Source organism: Notamacropus eugenii, chromosome 5, assembly GCF_028372415.1.
Source record: "Notamacropus eugenii isolate mMacEug1 chromosome 5, mMacEug1.pri_v2, whole genome shotgun sequence".
NCBI lineage: Eukaryota > Metazoa > Chordata > Mammalia > Diprotodontia > Macropodidae > Notamacropus > Notamacropus eugenii.
Window position 1 is genome coordinate 104969750 of NC_092876.1, and position 20867 is coordinate 104990616.

The window sequence follows — 20867 nt, forward strand, 5'->3', positions numbered from 1 at the left end:
ATGTGTCCAACTGTGGCTGATCAGAACAATATGATCTCGGAATGCTCTACCACAGGGTGGGCACAAATAGTCCATGTGAACATTTGGGGTGGATTCTGTAAATTTGTGCATCTTGCATTTCTTTTGAGCAATTTCAATTTTGCTTTGCTCATAGAGCACAGCACCTCCTCTGACATGGGCACACCATGCTGAGCGGTCCTGTGTAAGTCTCTCCCATGTCACACAATCAATTCCAAAGTTCTTGAGAGAGACCTTGAGAGCATCCTTGTATCCTTCTTCTGACCACCATGTGAATGCTTGCCCTGTGTGAGTTCTCCATAAAATAGTTTTTTTGGCAAGCTTACATTTTGCATTCCGACAACATAGCCAGTGCATCGGAGTTGCACTCTCTGAAGTAGAGTTTGAATGTTTAGCAGTTCAATTCAAGAAAGGACCTCAGCTCTGCCAGATGATCTACAGAATCTTCCTAAGACAGTTCAAATGGAAGTAATTCAGTTTCCTGGCATGGTGCTGGAAGACTATCCATGTTTCACAGGCATACAACAATGAGGTCAGCACAACAGCTCTGTAGACCTTCAGTTCGGTAGTCAGTCTAATACCTCTTCTTTCCCAAACTTTTCTTCAGAACCTCCCAAACACTGAGCTAGCTCTGGCAATGTGTGCGTCAACTTCATTATCAATGGGTACATCAAGTATTTATTAAGCATCTACTATGTGCTATTTACTATACTATATGCTGAGAATACAAATACAAAAAAAAAAACCAATCCCTGCCCCCCAAATTTTCCAAATTCTACGTATAGATGTCAGGTCTTGTAGAGGAGGGCAAGATGCTAACTACCCCACTATAAAGCATTCCTGATTTTTTAGTGGTTATTACATCTGTCAATAAACATTTTAAAGTGCTTACTTTGTACCTTTACTGAATGCCTTTGATGTGTCAGTCGTTGGGCAAAGTGCTGTGGTAGTTTTGAAGATGTATAAAACAAATTATTTGTCCTTGATAAGTTTATAATCTCATAGTAGGCACAAAAACCAATTCACAAAATATAAGTGCCTAATACTAGGAAGTTTGTGATTAAATAGATTCTTCTCTTTCTAGATCAGGGTAGGGATCCATACAGGACCAGTTTTGGCTGGAGTTGTGGGTGACAAGATGCCTCGATACTGTTTGTTTGGAGATACAGTGAACACAGCTTCCAGGATGGAGAGCCACGGGCTTCCTGACAAGGTGCATCTCAGCCCCGCTGCATACAGGTAGCCATTCATTCCTTTATTTATTCTTCCAATAAAGCATAGTCCCTACCCTCGAGGAGTTTATAGAACTATAAAGAAGCTAGCACACTCTGTTCTTATCCTGTAACTATATCTTTCTTGGTGCCAACAGTATGACATCTGACATGTTTCATTCTTTACTTCAAATTCAGATAAGGCAGAGGAAAGGGATGAGGAGAGACAGCAATCATCAAGCAAGTTCTGATGACAGCATAACCATGTATAGTAATGTTATGATCAGATATGATTTCATGCCCTCACATGTTACATTGGTGATTTCTGCTTCAATACAGGAGGGATTGTTTAAAAGAAGGATCCAGTTTTGAGGCAGAAGGTGGACAAGAAGAGAGGACTAGTAGGAAGCCTCTTATAATACCCTCCTCCATCCCTTTTGTGTTTATCCTTCGTTGCCGAAGAAGACCATGCCATCAGAGAAATGATGACATGACTTGCACTTGACTTTATTTTGAGTGAGGGAGGGCCGTGCAAGGTCACTAGCCTCGCTTCTCCTCCAGAGTCATTTGAATCCAGTGACCAGATATTTATCAGGATGACTGGAGATAACCCAGGATGCACTGGGAGACCTTGGCCCCTTTAGGCCAAGGTCCATGCAGGTACTCACTTAGGGTGAGGTAATGCCCATTCATTGAACAGGTCTGTTTAAGAAGTAGCCAGGGTATGACCCCTTTAATGAGGCAAAGAAAAGAAAGAAATCAGGCTGGGAGGGAAACAGCACCAGGTACTATTGATAATCACTGTTAAGCCAGGAGGGTCCAGAAGCAAGCCTTTAGGTAGGGGGCAGGGACCCCATGATGTCTGAGCTATATGTGTTCCTAAGGAAGAAATTCTTGTCTTCTCTTCACCTTTCTGTTGGGCCCTTCAGTAGCAGAGATGTATAATTTGGCAGATGCCATAGATTTCAAGTCATCTTCTGCCTGATAATCTGTAACACTTGTACTACTTGCCCAACATATCTGGTGGCTTTGATGTATAATGGGCTTCTTTATTTTTACAGTGCTCTGGAAAATCATGGGTTTGAGATCGTTAAGAGGGGTGAAATTGAAGTTAAAGGGAAAGGGAAGATGACCACCTATTTCCTGATTCAGAATTTGCAGGTCACAGAAAATGAGATCATGGGGAGAACTGAAAACCTTGAAAATAAAAGTAAGAAAAATATGTAAACAGCATTATCCATTAGCAGGCAAGTGCTAATCTTTTGTCCATGAACAGTTCCAATGGTGTTTACTCTATGAGCATGTGTTTATATAGATTACACATGTAATTACTCCATCACTCATTATTTTAACTTGCTTTGATTCAGTCTTGGGTGGTCCAGTAGAAAGAGCACTGATTTTGGAGTAGCTAGATGGCTCCATTGTGCTTGGAGCACTAGCCCTGGAATGAAGAAGACCTGAGTTCGAATTTGATATAATGCAATATAATATAATATAAAGGCTCAGAGAACCTTACTGTAGTTAAACCTTTCTGAACCTGTGCAGCTAACTGGAGGGGAAAACTGATTACTTCAGCCAGTGGAAGATCCTGGAAAAAAAAGCATCTCTCTGTCTGCAGGTTCCTTATTTAAGTCATTAATATACTCAGGCTTTGGCAGTTTTCCCCCTGAGATACTCTGGGGTTTAACCCAAACATTATCAAAATGAGTAGAACTTCCTATATTTATCATTTTTAAGGGGAAGGATAAAGTGCCATTTTATACTTTCAGAGGACTCTCCAAACTCTGTCTTGCTTTTAGATGTGCCACCATCTTTCTGGTCCCCTAAGTTCCCATTGGCACCTTTCTTAGATGTTCCCCCTCCCATGTTGCCTGTATCCAATCTGATGTCAGGGAGGTTCAAATGAGATGGCCCAGGGCATGCCCATGCCAAACCCAACACTCCAGAGTCTGAGTCACATTGATCTCTTTCAGTGGGAAGTTGCTGTCTGGCCTTTGTTCTCAAAAGGGACCAATGACATCAAGAGCGTGATGTCTTCACTTGCGAGTGAATGGAATTTAAGTGAAATAGGGCTGTGCAAAGTTATCAGCCTCCTTCTCCTAACCAGGGTCATTGGAGTCGAGTGGCAAGACGCAGATCAAGATGAGTGGAGAAGACCCCAGATGCAGTGAGGTTTTGAGGGGAAAAGCATTGACTCTGACTTCAGAACCCACTTCTCACGTTTGTTCCTTGTGAGACCTCAGGCTAATCACCTGACCTTCAGTCTCATCATCTGCAAAATGATCAAGGCAGCAGATTAGATGAACTCTGGGTCCCTTTGACCCTGTGATCCAAACAAGCAAGAGAGACTCAAGTCATGGAACTGAGGGCTAGAAGGGCCAGTAGAGATGGTCTCATCCAGAGGTTCTTCATCTGGGGTCTGGAAATTTGCTTTTTTCTTCTTTTATTCCTTTATATTTTGATAATTGTATTTCAGTATAACTGGTTTCCTTTGTAATCCTATTAAGTATCAGACCAAATTTGAACATAGGTCTTCCTAACTCCAGGCCCAGCACTATATCCAGAGTGTCACTTAGCTATCTCATGAAAAGTTCAACATGTTTTTAGTTCAGAGTTGGAAACACACAGAGAATACCTCTGAATAGATTTTGAGCTAGGGTGTTTTCCTAAAAGTCCATAACTTGAAACTAGACAGATAAAGCAGATGAAAGACAATAGTAGTAGAGAAGGTGGTCTTATATTAGGATTCATTTAGTCTGGTACTGTAAGAACCTTTTTCCCAGGGAGCAGATCCCTTTCAGTTATTCCCCAATTTTTTTTCTCACCAAAATTCTGTTGGTGGATGCTGGTTCATGGCCTGAGCCTAGGAGCTGAGCCCTGAGCAAAAAACAGAGTCTGTCCTCCGTAGGTCTGCATTTCATGGGCACTTCTTTCTTGGGGGAAAAGGAGCTGAGATCTCTATCAGGATGAGAAGGGAGGAGAGAGGACCAGGGTAGTAATGAGATCTCCAGGGAGCTCTGGATCCCATGGAAACAGCTTCAGGAGCAGTTAATAGACAGGAGCCACAAACCTGGGGTGTAGGTGAGGGATATTCTACCACCCACCATATTATCCAAAGGCTTGGGGGGCATAAGGGGAAGGGGTGAGGTGGGGAGGGAAACACTAGAACAGATAGTTAATAGCCATTGCTGCTTTTCACTTAACAAGGCAGGGTCTCTTAAAACTAGGGGGGAGGAAGGATATAAAAGGTATAATAACAGCCTTTCCAGTGATTTCTTTTTGCTTAAACTGTCTCCTCTAGGACATAGGCTTTTTGTCTATAGTCATCAAGTCCTTTCTAGTTCTTTGCATTAACTTTTTGAGGTGGAGTGAAGGTGGCATGAAGTTAAGGAGATCATTTCAGTGAATACTCTGAACAAACTTCCTATGGTTTGTTCACCCCCATGTGAAGGAGAAAGGGCAGATCCAGAACCATATAATCATGGAATCAGTGTTAGAGATGGAAGGGACTTCAGAGGAAGTGCAGCCTGATCCCCACCACCAATGGTCCCATTTTACAGATGAGAAAACTGAAGTGGCGCTCTCTATTACTCGTGGTAACCAAGGAGTTGGTTGGTAACCTAGTCTACAAGTTACTGATGCAGATAAAAATGTGGAGTCTCCCAACAAAAATTCAAAAAGATCCCCTTTGTCCTTTGTGAGCTGTACACAAGTCTCTAAGTTTTTGCTGCCAAGCAGAGAGTATGTCCTGTCAGAAAAAATGAGAACTACAGTATGAGCATGTGCAGAACACAGCCAAAAGCTTCATCAGCATCAACAAATGGTGCAACTCCTCTTCATCACATAAAGAAATGCTGCTTAGAAGGCTGATAATAGACACACAGTAGGGCTCAGGCCTTATACTGCCTCATTTTCCTCTTCATTCTTCCAAGTGGGTGCATTTAAACATTCCCCATCTTGGAATTTTAAGCATTTTTAAATTAAATATCCTTATCCATCCCTAAAAGTAACAACCTTTACACAGGCAACCAGGGGTGGGGAAAATCTGTGGCCTCGAGGATACCTGTGGCCTCCTAGGTCCTCAAGTGCAGCCCTTTGACCAAATTCAAACTTCATAGAATAAATCCCCTTAATAAAAGGATTTGTTCCGTAAAACTTGGACTCAGTCAGAAGGCCACATCCAAGGACCTAGAAGGCCACAGGTGTACTCAAGGCCACCGGTTCCCCACCCCTGAAGGCGTATAAAAAACTGAATTGAAGGATGGTTCTAAAGGAGAAGAGTCCTTATGTACACAGTTAGCCAAAAAAAAGCTTTCCACCTTAACTTTTCAAGCACCTACCCCTTGCTATAGAAAGAAACGTTGCACACATTGTCACTTGTTTCTCCATTTGCTTTTTTTGTAGAAGAAGCAAATGCCCTGGGAATTCAAGACAGCCAAACTGTTGTTGTTGGGAAGTATGAAGACAGTCAGCATCTGCTTCCCAATGCTGATGGAACATATGGTGAGTACACCAAGGATTTCTCTCAAAATACTCCTGGTACTTTTTTCACTTAAGGAAAACCAGCTGATTCAGATTTATAGCTGCTGGGGGAGGGAAAAGAGAAAGAATGGGAACTTATCAGTTGAGACACATAGCCTTTAGCAAGAGTTGGGGCTACTTGGGGTTGCATTCACTCTTTTTCATGACTGCTTTTCTGCTTCTCCTGGTGTGAGGTCTGTCACCTTTCCTGAAATGGTAAAGGGGAGGATGCTGTGCTAGATGTAGGTCCAAAGGAGCCTCTGACTCTTATTCTGAAGGGATTCTTTGTTGTTCAGGCGCGTCTGACCCTTCATCACCCCATTTGGGGTTTTCTTGGCAAAGGTACTGGAGTGGTTTGCCATTTCCTTCTCCAGAAAGGGCCCTTGGATCTCTCCAAATCTATCTTTATAAAACTGTATTCACTCATCACTTACTCACAAAATGAAATTCACCTGAGTCAATGCACCTACATGATTCTCCTTGACAAACACTGCCCCAACTGTAAAGTGAATGTAAGCACTCCTCATTTTTATTCCTACCTGCAGCTTATGCTGTCTTACCAAACGTAACAATAATATTAAAACGTCCTTTGCCCCAGCCGAGAGCTGGATGGTCCCAATTCTCCCCCTTGCCCAGGGGAGGATGAAGTGTTCTCCCATGGTTCCTGAATTCTTCTCCAAATCATTGTCTATGCCTCAGGAAGTGAGGGGAATAGAGAAAAAAGGGGGAAATCACCAGGCTTTTGGTGAGTATCTCTTGGAGTTGATATAATTAATTCCAGGAGATAGTAAGGTCTAATAGTGACTGACCCATGTGGGTGTGGGGCTAAAATGAGGTGAAGAAGAAGTCTAGGTTGTTGAAGGAGTTGAGGAACTGAGAATTCATACTTTCAGCCATCAGTATGAATATTGGAGTCCCTAAGCATGGTGGAAGAGAACGAAGTAGAGAAAAAACTCATGACACATGTTGGTAGTGAGTCCCTGAACATGCTGTGTGATCTTGAGCAGTCACTTATTAAATGCCTACTGTGTGCCAGGCATTAGGAATAAAAATATAAATAAACATTGTTAAGAAGCTACAAAAGGAGAAGAAAGTCACTTCTTTGGCCTCAGTTTCCTCATTTGTAAAATGAGGGTGTTGGACCAGATGATCTCTGAAATCCATTCTAGCCTAGAGCTTTGATATTTGCAGGGAAATATGATAGGCCAGTTGCCCCTGTGGAGTGAAGGTGGGTAGTGTCATTCTATGAACAGATCTGCATAGAACCAAAGGATGTTTGTTAAGAAATCAAAGGCAGAGAAGAAAAACATGGGGAGTCTGGGGAATCTATTATGGTTCATTCAAAGTGGAAGGATTAGAGAGAGTCTTTAGAGAGCATTGGCCAAAATCTGAGCAGAGAAGAGGAAGAGAAGACAGAATTTCTAGGACCAGAGAGGGGTGGCACCAGCCAAGCTGTTGGAGGAAATATCTATATTCATAGTAATTTTAGTCAGAAGTAAAAAATATATGTAAGACCCCCAAAAGAAGAGCTTTCTCCTTTGAAAGATATAGTAGAAGGAACACCAGGCTTCAAATTGGAAGAAGTGAGTTGAAGTCCAGATTCAGATCATGTGTGACCTGAAATGGATGTGGGGATGATAGGCAGAAAGAAAAGGAGAGTTAGGGAAGTAGAATATGGTAATTGTCTTCAAACAGGAAAGAAGAAAGGAAGGAAGGAAGGAAGGAAGGAAGGAAGGAAGGAAGGAAGGAAGGAAGGAAGGAAGGAAGGAAGGAAGGAAGGAAGGAAGCATTTATTGGGCAGCTAAGTAGCCCTAGCAGATAGAGCTCTGTACCTAAAGTCAGGAAGACCTGAATTCAAAATCAGTCCCAGACACTAGCTGTGTAGCCCTGGACAAGTCCCTTAACACATGCCTCAGTTTCCTCAACCGTAAAACGAGGATAACAATAGCACCTACTGCTTAGGGTTATTGTGAGGATCAAATGAGATAATATTTGTCAAGCACTTCACATGGTACCTGGTACTATATAAATGCTACTTATTACATTATTGAGCACCAACTATGTGGCAAGAACCTTACTAAGTGTTTGACAATGATTATCTGAGCAGATCCTCACAGCCACGTTGGGAGAGAAGTGTTATTGTTATCCCCATTTTACAGTTGAGGAAACTGAGACAAACAGAGGAGGCTATCACACAGAAGAAAGATAAGGCAAGTAGGTGACATAGTGGATAGAGCGCTGGATATGGAGTCAAGAAGACCTGAATTCAAATGCTGCTTCAGATATTTCCTAATCACGTGACCCTGGATAAGTCACTTAACTCCTCTTAGCCTCAGAGTCCTTGTCTGTTAAATGGGGATAATAGTAACTTCTCTCTCAAAGGGTTGCTGTGAATTTATTAAGAAGAGAGACAGAGGGACCCAGAGAGAGAAACAAAGCACTTTGCAAACCTTAAAGAACCACATGAATGTTAGATATTGTACATTTGTTATGTTGACCCGAGAGGGCAGAATTAGGGGCAATGGGTGAGCATGGTATAGCAGCAGATTTAAATTTAATGTAAGGAAAGACTTCCCAACAGTGAGAGTTATCCATAATTCATAATTCCAGAGGCAGTGGGTTTCCTCTCATTGGAAATTTCCAAGGCAAGGCTAGATAACCACAAACTAAAAAACCTCTGGGTCCCTTCTGATCTTTAGATTCTACAATCCTGTAATAGCAGAACTTGAGGTGGTATTCGTTCATCCTTCTAGGGCCTCAGGTGATTTGGAGCTCCTCTTCTGAACTGTATGTTTATAAACATTTGTAAATAACTTGTCTGGCGACATTTTGTTTGGAATTACCAACAACAAAGTCCCGTTTCTGATGCTAAACAGAAGTAGCACCAGCAGTTCCTCACAATGGCTATGCGGATACATTTTATACATTAAATAAAAGGTATCTTAACTCCAACACTGTAAGACAAAGCAAAGTCCATTTTGGAATTGTACTGGAAACTCACTAGAGGCTTTGGCATCCCCTCATGTATATATCTGTGGTGGTAAGGATCCTACCTTGGAGTAGTAGGAGAGACACTAAGATGAAATTCCAGGTAACCTACCCTGTTTCTTTCTTTATCCATAAGTAGCAGGCACTTAAATGGTGCACTGGTTAGAATGCTGGATCAGGAGTCAGGAAGATCTGAATTCAGATCCAGCCTCAGATACTTACTAGCTGTGCAACCCTGGGCAAGTCACTGCACCTTGTTTTTTTCTGTTTCCTCACCTATGAAATGAGCTGGAGAAAGAAATAGCAAACCACTCCTGTATGTCTGCCAAGAAAACCCAAAAAGAATTGGACATTACTGAGAAATGACTGAACAACCAAAAAAAGTGGGAATAATAATATTGTTGTGAGTATCAAGTGAAACCTTATTTGTGAAATCATTCAGCACAGTGCCTGGCACATAATATAAGCTTAATAAGTGATAATTCCCTCCTCCCTAGTGGTTGACCTGGCATAGGAACTACCTTAAAACCCAAAGCAGTTCTGAATTGCAATGGTAAACTGTTTATGAATATGTATAAGTGTATCCATTGGACTGGACATTACTTCTTAGAGCTCTGCACCATCTTTTCATTCATTTAATTGCCTTGCCTCCTGGCTCAGAGAAGATTTCATTCTTTCAGTTTCAGACTACCATGTTAGGGCCCCTGAGGTTCTGACTGGTGAGTGTGGTGGGCTGTATCGGGCCAGCTGCTCTAGCCATGCTTTGCTCCCCCTCCTCACGTTTCCCCCCACTGCCACGTCTTCTCTCTAGTCATCTTGTTCCTATATTTGTATCCCCTTCACCTCCACTTTCTAACTCTCTAATGCACTTAACATGTATGCTGTGCATTAATGTCTAGCCCCCTACCAGATTATAAGTTCCATGAGAGTTTTATCCAAAGTTGGGATGTCCCCCAGCACTTAGTACATTTATAGATGTAGATCTGGGGAAGGGATCTCAAAGGCCAGTTCTCCACAAACTCCCCTCCATTATTTACAAACCATTTGTTTTTGTTCAGTTACTTCAGTCATGTCCAACTTTTCCTGACCCTATCCAGGCACACATCTTAATGGACCCGGATATCTTGGGACTTCCTCCAATGAACAATAGTGCTCTTGCCACAGCCATTATGGTCAATAACATGGGATAGGAGTCAGCATTTATTGGCAGTAACAGAAATAATCCTGTTACATGGGAGCAAGGAGGGAGGAGCTCAATACTGGCTAGAACACTACTCAGAGTGAATTTTGTCGTTGAGTTGTTTTCAGTTGTGTGTGACTTTTCATGACCCCATTTGAGGTTTTCTTGGCAGAGATACTAGAGTGATTTGCCATTTCCTCCTCCAGTTCATTTTACAGATGAGAAAACTGAGGCAATCAGGGTTAAGTGACTGGCCCAGGGTCACACAGCTAGGAAGAACCTGAGGCCAGATTTGAGCTCACAGAGATGAGTCTTATTGACTTCAGGCCCAGCACTCTATTTATTTCATCACCTAATCATCTTAACAAATCATAAATAATTGTTGAATTGTTTGTCAAAGTTGTACTTAATGTCCAGTGTGATACAAGAGTAGCTTCCAGGTGAAAAATTAAAGCATGTGTCAAAATCTTGTGAATTCAATGTCAAATCACATACTACAAATGACTCTGGAAAAAGGAAGACATATTGCAGTTTAAAAGAGGTTAATAAATGGAAGAGAAGAGGGAAGTCTCAACAGATAGCTGCCATTTTCTAAGAGGGAAAAGGCAGGGCTAGTGATAGTGGCTGAAAGAGAAGAGGTTTGTGGGAAATATGATAAGAAATCAATCAGAGAAAAAGGAGACATTTATCTTAAATAGTCTCAGGTTTTCCTGACTTAGCCAGCTCTCTTAAAGATGTATTCTCTGTCCTCCTATTCCACAAGAGTTGAAATATATTCCTTCATCTCAGGGTTATTTTCTGTTTCCTAAGTACCTTTTTGTTTTCTGTTTTCTGGAGTCAAGAAACCTGAATTCAAATCTAGCCTCAGACACTTACTAGCTGTGAAACCCTAGATAAGTTACTTAAAATCTGTATGCCTCAGTTTCCTCAATTGTAAAATAAGATTAATAATAGTGCTTATCTCCCTGAGTGATTGTGAGGATCAAATGAGATAATATTTGTAAAAAGCAGCTAGCAAAATGCCTAGCACATAGCAGGAACTTAATAAACTCCCTCTCCATTGAAAAACCATAGCTATTCATAGATTGTCCCCCCTTCTACTTTTCTCCCAGAAATTGAGTTCAATTTAACAAGCATTTATTAAGCATCATTTATGTGCCAGACATGATTCTAGATTATAAGGATGCAGAAACAAAGAATTAGAAACAATCCCTACCTTCCAGGAATTCACCTTCTGGTGGAACACTGAGAATGATTGAATCCCCAGCATTTCCATTAAACTTATCCTGCAGTAGACAAATGTGGCTGGTGATAGAATCTAACCTTGACCTTAGCTCTGTTTCTTCAGCTTGTACTTTCTGTCCTCTTCTGAAAAGTACAGTGGACCTCTGCAATGTGTCCAGTCTGAGCTTTCCATTCCCTACCATCACTATTATATACTGCTCAGGACAGAATAAGTACCTGGCTAGTTCAGAGCATGGGAGTCACCCCCTGGCTGGGGTGGGGATTCATTCATAGTTTTCTCACCCTTACTCCTATTGCAGAGAGCCTCCTTCTTGGCAAGAAGGTGCAAAAAAATAAATAAAATCCCCGCCCCCAAATATATGTATATATATGTATGTATGTATGTATACATATATATATATACACATATATATATACATGTTGAGGGTAGGAGCTCAAACTGATTTTATTGTTGTTGAGTTGTTTCAGTCATGTCCAGCTTTTCGTGATCCCATCTGAGGTTTTCTTAGCAAAGATACTTAAAATGGTTTGCCATTTCCTTCTCCAGTCCATTTTATAGATGAGGAAAACAGGCAAATAAGGTTAAGTGATTTGTCCAAAGTCACACGGCCAATAAGTGTCTGAGGACAGATTTGAACTCATCAAGATGAGTCTTCCTAATTCCAAGCCATTATTAGATCCACTGTGCCACCTAGTTGCCCCATGGGGTGGAGGGGGGCAAGCTGATAAAGACTAACATTAGGCTGTGGATCTTGCATCCCTCAGAGATCTGCTTCCAGCTCTAACTCAAGGCCACTGAGGAATGAGTCAAGACTTGCCTCATTAATCAAACCTGCTAGCAACCTTAGCAGCTAAGTTATAACTAGCAAGTTTTGCTTCCTGGGCAGTAAAAGCCACTCAAGGAAACAGATACATCATGTACCCACAAATCAACTTGCCAAGTGAGGATATTGGGTAGAAGGTCACTTGAGGTACAATGTCAGTCAGGGGAAAGCCACAGATCATCTGGTTTAATTAATTTATCATACTAACTAGTTACTGAAATCTTATTTCTATACTGCAAATACTTTGGGCACCCTCAATGGTGTAGTGGAGAGGCTGCCAGGCCTGGAGTCAGGAAGACTCATCTTTCTGCATTCAAATCCAGCCTCACTTACTAGTTGTGTGACCCTGGGCAACTCACTTAACTTGTTTGCCTCAGTTTCCCCATTTGTAAAATGAGCTAGGGAAGGAGATGGCAACCACTTCAGTATCTTTGTCAAGAAAACCCCAAATGAGGTCATGAAGAGTTGGACAAGACTGAAAATGACTGAACAAATTTGCACCCCAGGGCAAAACTCTGATCACCTTTGTCATAGTAGCCAGTTGTTCCCTGGAAGCCAAGATTGTGATAATCCCTTAGTTCTTGCCTTCTCTGTCAGTAGGTCTTCAGCAGAGTCAAGATAGAGTTCTCCCCTGTCTCTATCAGTCTGAGCATTATCACTCCTAGAAAATGCCTTCATACTTTGGTAGTACCCAAGGCTAACTGGTACAATCTTCTCTTTCCATGCCAGCTGAAGGTATGCGCCACCCCCTTCCCTTATTCACTCACAATGGAAACAAAAGTATCATCTGAGCTCCTATGAGATTCCACTTAACTCAGGAGGTAAACTCTACAAAAGCATATGCATGGACTGAGCAAATGCTGCCCCATCTGTACTTCAAACATGCACCCTTTTGTTCAATGAATTAAGAATCTGGCCCTTGGATATGTCACTTCATGAGGTTACCCTGTAAAATTAAACAGGAGTATTGGGTTGTAGATAAGTCAGCATGCTGACTCAGAGATTCAAGCCGCCACCTTTCAGGATTGACTGAAAAATCAGTCCTCCAGCTGTCTATGTTGGCAGGCTCTTTTGGCAGATCATCAGGCTCCATGTTAATGTATTTTTAAAAACTTCAACTTGTCTACTTAACTTATTCTCTGAGCTATTATAATAATGGGTTCCAGTCTGACTGGGGAGAAAGCTGTAGGAAGAACTCTGTGGACTCCCTTCTGGATAAAATTTGCTCTTTATAAATCATTGGCAGTGCTGTCCTCTATCTGAATTTATGATGGGTTAACTTTGCTTGTGAAATTTCTTAAACTTAATCCTAATTGTTCTTATTACATATTTTTGAGTTGAAATCTTCCTCTTAATTGATGCTCATGTTTCGGGGTATATCTATCTATCTCTTGTCTCTTTTTTCCAGTCAATTTGGGTTTTCTTGGCTGTATAATGTTTTCCTGAATTGTTCTCTTCAAATTTTCCCCCTTAGTGCAGCCCCATGATGATCTTTTTCCACAACATGCATACCTCCTGTCCCCCCGTGGGTCCTTATTGGACTTGATGATCACTTACTATCTAAGGTTCCTGCTACTTGCCTCTTAAGTTGACTGATAGAGTGGCCCCTTCCCTGACTTGTCCAATTAGCCAGGGTTGAATGGTTTTGGAGCCAGATTACTAGAGGAATGTTGGGGCATTGGTCCCAGTTCAAAGGCCTCTCATCAGTCTTCTTGGTGCCTCTATAAGGGTTCTCATCAAGTTTTCCTAATCTTGCTACCCTAGCTGAAAAATCTTAGGGTTTCCATGAATGGTGCAAGGTTTAACCCTTGGTTTTCCTGAAGCGGGCTTATTCACTTGGAAGGAAGAATAATCCTGGAATGGGATGAAGGATTACTTCGTATTTGATGAATCAGCCTCAGTGAAGAAAAGAACCCTTAGTCCTTTAAAGTTAACATCAAAGGTTAGTCATTTACGACCATCATTAAAATACCAAAACCAAACCAGATCAGATCTTCTTGTGTTGATGACTGTGGTCCAATTACTAGGTTGCTTTATTCCTGACTGATCTTTAATTCAACAAGCATTTCCTGAGAACCTCTTGTGGACATAGCACTGTGTTACATACTAGGGAAATAATAAAAGAAAAATCTTTTGTCTTTGAGGAACTTACCCTCTAATTGGGTCCATTAGTGATTTATACGTGGAATGAAAGGATAGAAGTGTAGGACAATTATCTTCTCTTGGCATGCTCTGACCTCTTTCCCATCATGCCTCCACAATCACCAGAGAAACAGAGGTTAAGAACTCCTGATCTAGATAAGCTTCCTCTTTTTATAAAAGAGGAAACTGAGGCTCAGAGAAATGAAAATGGCTTATCCAAGGTAAGTAACTAGTAAGTAACAGAGTTGCTCAGCCTGCAGTTGGAATGTCTATTCCCATGGTCCATATAACTCTGCAATCTTATCTGATCTTTTTCCCCAACACTAGCTAGCCAAGATTGTCTCTTCTTCTCATATATGTTTTTACTCGTTCCCATCTCTATACCTTTGTTCCCAGGAGTTACTTCTTGTCTGAAACACCAAGGTATTTTTATGTTTCATAGGTCTTCATGGCCAAATAACTTAGCACTTAATAGAAGATGAGGGGAGCTTTGTCACCCCTCATATACAAAAGTAATGAACCTTTTCCAGCCTTGGTGAGAATGATTTCAAGATAGAAGATAGAGAACCTGTCAAGTCTCTTGCTAAAGCCATACTCAAAACCTTCCAGAAGAGGAAAACTTGCACTCTCTGGTAAACCTTCATGAACCAAGGGTGACCTCCAGCATAAGACAGAAAAGTAGAACTTTTGTGGAAAAAGATATTTCTGAAAGAAGTTGTGTGACTCCAGTCAGTAGAGTCTTACTTGCTAGAGTAACTTTCAGTGTTCCTCTTGTAAACCTTATATTCTTGTAGAGGTGTCCCTTGTATTCTCCAAAGAATTCACCCCTGGGATTTATGGCTCCTTTCCCCCTTTTCTCCACCTTCCATATCCTCCCTCACCTTTCCCTGTAGTGTAGGTGGTAGCAATGGAAAATTATCCCAGTGAAGTGATGGAGGAAAAAGCACCTTCATAAGCAAAGTCATGTAAGTAGGAATATGTAATAAATTTATCTGAGAGGAAGTAGAGATTGGACAGTCTTGGATGGAACAAATGGGTCATACTGAGAAAAAAAGAGGTGAACTTAAGTGGGGCAAGGCAACAGTTGATAGAGAGACTCTAATAGTAAGTTGAGGAAGTCTGCTATTTATTAACTGTATGTATGGCCTTAAGAAAGTCATTTTCATTTTCTGAGTTTCAATTTCACTATCAACAAAATACAGGTGTGTGACTACATGATCTCTTCTGAATCTCTTGAAGAAATTATATGGTTCCTTCCAGTCCTAACATTCCAGGAGTCTAAATGAACCCCGACATAAAATTCTCACTATACTGACTGGTCAATACAGTTAGTGCTTACTAGTGTTGAGTCAGTCTTAAAACCTAGACATGGAAATAAGAACTTTTTTTCTTATTTATTTATCCTAGAGACTGCCAACAAATGAGATTTTGAACAATTACTTATAATTAAAGTAACATTATAAATGAGATTATTAAATTTATAGAATAATTTATTATTTAAATGTAAGCACTATAAACATGATTATTTATAACATATACTTAAATTAGTTGAATCCCCAGACACAAAGAGTAGTCATTAGTAGCTCAATGTATTCAATTATGAGCATTATATTTTTGGATACACCAGACAGTGCCTGGAAGATGAGAACTAAAATGATGAAGGACCATTACATTTAAAAGAACTGATATACTTTGATCTGGAAAATAGAAGACTCTCGGAGAATATAGTGGCCACCTTAAAGTATTTTAAAGGCTAAGGTATGAAAGGGAATTAGATTTATTCTAATAAATCTAAACGTCTTTTCAATATCTCTCAAATCTACCCCCTTCTCTCCTCAAATACTGCCACCACCCTGGTGTTCCTCATCACCTCCTGCCTAGACTATTGAAATAGCCTGCTGTCCGTCCTCCATTCATCTGCCAAAATGCTTTTCCTAAAGTGCTGATGTGACCATGTCACCCCCCCCCCATACTCAATAAACTCCAGTGGCTCTCTATCACCCCCAGGAACAAATTATAGTATTTATAGGATGTCCTTGACTTTGCACAGGCTCCTATTCTTCCTGCCTGTGATGGTCTTCCTCCTCACCTCACCACTGGAAACCTCAACTTTCATTCAAGGCTCATCTCAAGTTCTACCTTATCACATCTACTATCTCATGAACTGATTTTGGGTTTCTCTTTTTATCCATTCCCTATTTACTTCTCTGGGAATGTGTTGCATCTCCTCAAAGCTCCTTGGAGGCAAAAGTCTCCCTTTTATCTTTGTATCCTCTCCACCACCTTGGCTATAGTAGGCACTTAAATGCTTGATGAATTCATCACTAGTGTTTTGGGGTCTGAACAATGAGTTTATGGAAGCTAGACAAACTGGATGAGAATTGCTCCCAGGAGAACAGCAAAATCTTCTGCCATTTTGGAAAGGGAAACTGAGAACCCTGATGACCTCTGCATACAATTATGTCTCGAATTCTGGAGAGGATCTTGCTTTTCATCATCATTATAACCAATTTCTACTTGTCTTGTCTATTGGCATTGATGAAATAGAGATCAATGAGGTATAGTGGAAAGAATGCTTGGACTTGCAGTCCGGAGAGACCTCAGCTCATGTAGCTCTTACACTCATTTCCCATGTGACTTTGGATATGTAACTTTACCTCTCATCACCTCAGTTTCCTCACCTATGAATAATGATAATAAATCTGCAATGCTTGTCTCCTAGGGTTGTTATGGGGAAAGCACCATGTAAACCTTAAAGTGTGTTGTTATTATGGATGAATTTTTCTGGACAGCTTAGCTTTCCATACTGTCATCAGGGTGGATGATGACATTTCAAATACTATGTAACTCAGTTTTCCTGTCTTCTAGTTAGTGGATTTCTTGAGGAACGGGAACTGGGAAAGAGGGAAATACTTTTAGTGGAAATGCAAAAACTGCAGAAAAATATGCAAGAATGAAGGCGATATTGAAGAGATCAGTGAACTACTAAAAAGTGTTCCAGTTAGCAAAGATTGCTGGAGACCAGAGGCATGAATTTGTGATTCCAAACAAAATTGGAAGACATGAGAAGCCAGGTGGAGGAAAAAGATGAAGGAAAAGCACTGCATTAAGGGGACACCAAAAGATATGTAAAATTGCATTAAATAATGTTGAGTTTCAAGCACTTAATAAATGCTTTAGTAAGTCAACTAAAGACTTTTTAACACATTTCACCAGGAACAATGATCGTCACTATTGGGTATAAAGGAATCATTGTGCTTTTGGGTAGCAGGACTTGTGAATAAAGGAGTAAATCTCTTGGTTTGGAAGGAAAATGATTTCTTTCCCTTCCTTAGCTGGAGTTCAGCACTCAAGGTACTTATCACTTGATATTTTTATTCATTCATTTTCCTATCTTCTGTGATTTGGGGGGGGGGGTGGGAATCAAAGAGAAATAAAAGGTAGCTAACTTCCTTGTCCTCATGAAGATTTTGTGGTACAATTATCTTATACGTTCTCTCCTTTACTCCTTCAATATTCTTATGAGGTAGAGAGAATATAGATTACGTACTCATAATCCCAGTTTTATATCTGCAAAATAAAGATGAAAAAAGCTGAAGCAGAGAGATGTTAAATAAAAAGAGGAAAGCCTATTCATTTTGTCTGGCACTGAGTCACTGACAAGCCAAGGGAAAATGAGGCTGGTCTTCTCAACAGGAAAAATTGCCTCTCGATTTATTTTACAGAGTTTTATTTGTTGTGATAAAAAAAAAATCCACACAATCCTTCCTATCTCTTTTAAATGGCCTAAGATTCTGCTTAATAATGGAATGACGGTGATAATGCTGTCAGCATACTGGTTATAGCTACAACTGTAAAAGGACCCTCTGAAGGTAGGCTTGAGGAGGCTGGGTGTCCATCTCTGCTTAGCTCTGCCCCTTCATAAGCTCGACTCAGTGTCTACCCTCCAACTTCTTTATTTCCATGGATGACATCGTCATCATTCCTCCTATCACACTCAGAACATGGGAATCCTCTCTGACCCTTTCATTTCATCTCTTACCGCACACAGTCACACTTCCATTTGCTGAGTTCTGCTGTTTCCATGGTCATAAAATCTCTGGTTCTTCTCTCACTGCAACTTCCTTATTTGGGGCCGTCAAGACTTCTCATTTGTGTCTTAAGATTTGCAAAGGGTTTCACACAAGTTAACTCATTCGATCCTCACAACAACATTGGGAGGTAGATGCATTATCATGTCTGTTTTACAACTGAGGAAACTAAGGCTCAGAGAGATGAAATGATTTCCTCAGGATTTCACAGCTAGTAAGGGTCTGAGGTAGAATCAGAATTCAAGTCTTCCTTACTCTAAGTAAGGAAGTTCTTCTTGGGGGCCATCTCCAGTAGTCCTGATCTATATCTGGCCATTGAACTCTAGTGGCTCAGGAGGAGAAAGTGAGGTTGGTGACTTTGCACACCTCCCTCACCGAAATCCAATGTGCTAGCAAGTCATGGAATCACCTTCCTGATGCTATGATCCTCTTCAAGAATAAAGTTCATCCAACAAGGAAGTTCTTACTATAATCTCTAGACACTGCACCCCTCAGCTGCCTCTAGATTTCTAAGCTGATCTCTGACTTCCATTCTATTCCCACTCCAATCCATCCTTCCTAATCCTCTTCTTATCAGGTCATTCTTCTTAAAAAACATTCAATAGTTACCCTTTACCTACCAAATAAAGTATACACTGTCAATCTTTTCATTCATGTCCCTGGTCAATCTGGCTCCGTCTTTATCTCAAACTATGCTACTTCACATAATTTGTGTTGGAAACAAATTGAAATACTGTCTTTTGTCCTGTGTTAGTCTGCCCTCTCCCTTTTCCTGGGCCTTTGTTCAGACCATGCCTCCTGAGTGGAACCCAGGTGAGGGAAAGCCGCATTTTCACCTGTTGAAATTTCCTCTCACTTCAAAGCTCATGGCAATGCTACCGTCTCCTTGACACCCAAACTACCCCCAGCTCAAAGTCAGCTCTTTCCCTAAATTTCTCAAAGCATTATGCTTATATCTCTTCTTTGCAGCAACATATTCTCATATGTGTTGTTTGGTTTTTTCGGTCATATCTGACCCTTTGTGACCCCATTTGGGATTTTCTTGGCAATGAAATGAAGAAGTTTGCCATTTCCTTCTCCAACTCATTTTACAGATAAGGGAACTGAGGTAAATTAGGTTAAGTGACTTGCCTAGGGCCACACAGCTACTAAGTGTCTGAGACCAGACTAGAACTCATGAAGATGAATCTTCCTGACTTCAGGTCCTGCCCTCTATCTACTGTGCCACCTACTTGCCCTTGTGCCTCATACTTATTAGGGTGTGTGTTTGTGTGTGTGTGTGTGTATGTGTACATACATATACATAGACAGTTATATACATATGACTATTTTTTAAATTATGAACTTTCCCTAAATTTATGAAATAAGATAGCCTCTGAGTTCATAGTATTAACCGTATAGCAATAAACAGAAATGTCATCAATTTAAAATTTCACAAATTAGCCTTTCTAATGGAAACTGTGACCTCAGATTAGGTCAAAGCCTCTTAACCTTTTGAGGGCAATGGACCCTTCTGACAGTCTGGTGAGGCCTATGGATGCCTGCTCAAAATGATATTTTTAAATGCATAAATTAAAATGCTTACGTATTTGAAAGGAAACTAATTACATGGAAATGCAGTTTTGAAAATAGCAAACCAAACAAAGATACAAGTTCACTGAGTTCAGATTAAGAATTCCTTCCTGATTTCCTGGGTCCTTTCCTTCAGTCTGGCTTCCTACCTCCTCATTCAGGGTCTCAATCCCAGTTCTAGGATCATCACAGCTTCTTCCTCATCCCCTACAACCCCGAACCTTCCTTACAGACAGGTTAGTTAGCCAGCCTGTTTATATCTTGAAATGTGGTGCTTTTCATTAAATTAAGAGTTGACAGATGAGATGAGGAAGACCTTGCCAAGGGAAACATATACTGCATTAACAAGCTGTCCAATCCATCCAACAGAACTACCATAGATGGGGCCCATCAACCTTGGCTATGAAAAAGTTCTCTCTCCCAGGATAATATGAAGCTCTAGAAAAGACTATCAATAGTTTTGGCATCACGTTCCCTGTGGAATAGCTATGCTCCACTGCTTTGAGAGTCAACTGATTGTTTTTTTCACACCTCTGCTTTGTTTTAGCCCATGACAGATCATCAAGTGAGGAGATTGGTGTCCAGGGAGAGGACACAAAGGAGAGAAGTGATGAACAGCAGTCTCCTGATGAAACAAAGACAAATCGCCTTGGCCATGACAACACGCACTCAAATTTCTGCATTTTGTTGTAATAGGACAATGATCTATGACCTAACCCCTCCTCCCCACACACTTCCAGCTTATTGCTTTTTACTTTCAAGTATTTTAGCAGCAAAGAAAACTAATTCCTTTCAAATCTTTAGTCCAATAGTCTTATATCTTGTCTCTTATTCTTTGGGAGTAAAAGTTAAGGAATGAAACACAAGTCTTGCAAGCTTAGGAAAATTTACTTCTAAATTTTAAATTCGAAACTGGAACTCCCAAGATTTTAGTCTCCAAGTACTCTATCTGATCTCCCAAATGATGTTTTGAGATGTTATGGCTCATTTCCCTCTCTCCTCCTAGAAAGAAAGAAAGGCATTGTTTTCCCACGGTCACTTACAGAGTTTGCATAGAAGCTTTCTCCTGAATTAC

General features: G+C 40.8%; 1 protein-coding gene across 1 annotated transcript in view; it reads left to right on the forward strand.

Annotated features, from left to right (window-relative positions):
- LOC140504990 (guanylate cyclase soluble subunit beta-2-like) overlaps window positions 1-20589 on the forward strand; it is a 44866-nt gene extending 24277 nt beyond the window's left edge. Inside the window, exons 9-12 of the mRNA XM_072610493.1 lie at window positions 1103-1257; window positions 2291-2439; window positions 5634-5732; window positions 20340-20589. Coding sequence (XP_072466594.1) covers window positions 1103-1257; window positions 2291-2439; window positions 5634-5732; window positions 20340-20485 — 549 coding nt within the window. The 3' untranslated portion in view covers window positions 20486-20589. The remainder of the gene's footprint in view (window positions 1-1102; window positions 1258-2290; window positions 2440-5633; window positions 5733-20339) is intronic.
- Window positions 20590-20867: the final 278 nt, after the last annotated feature.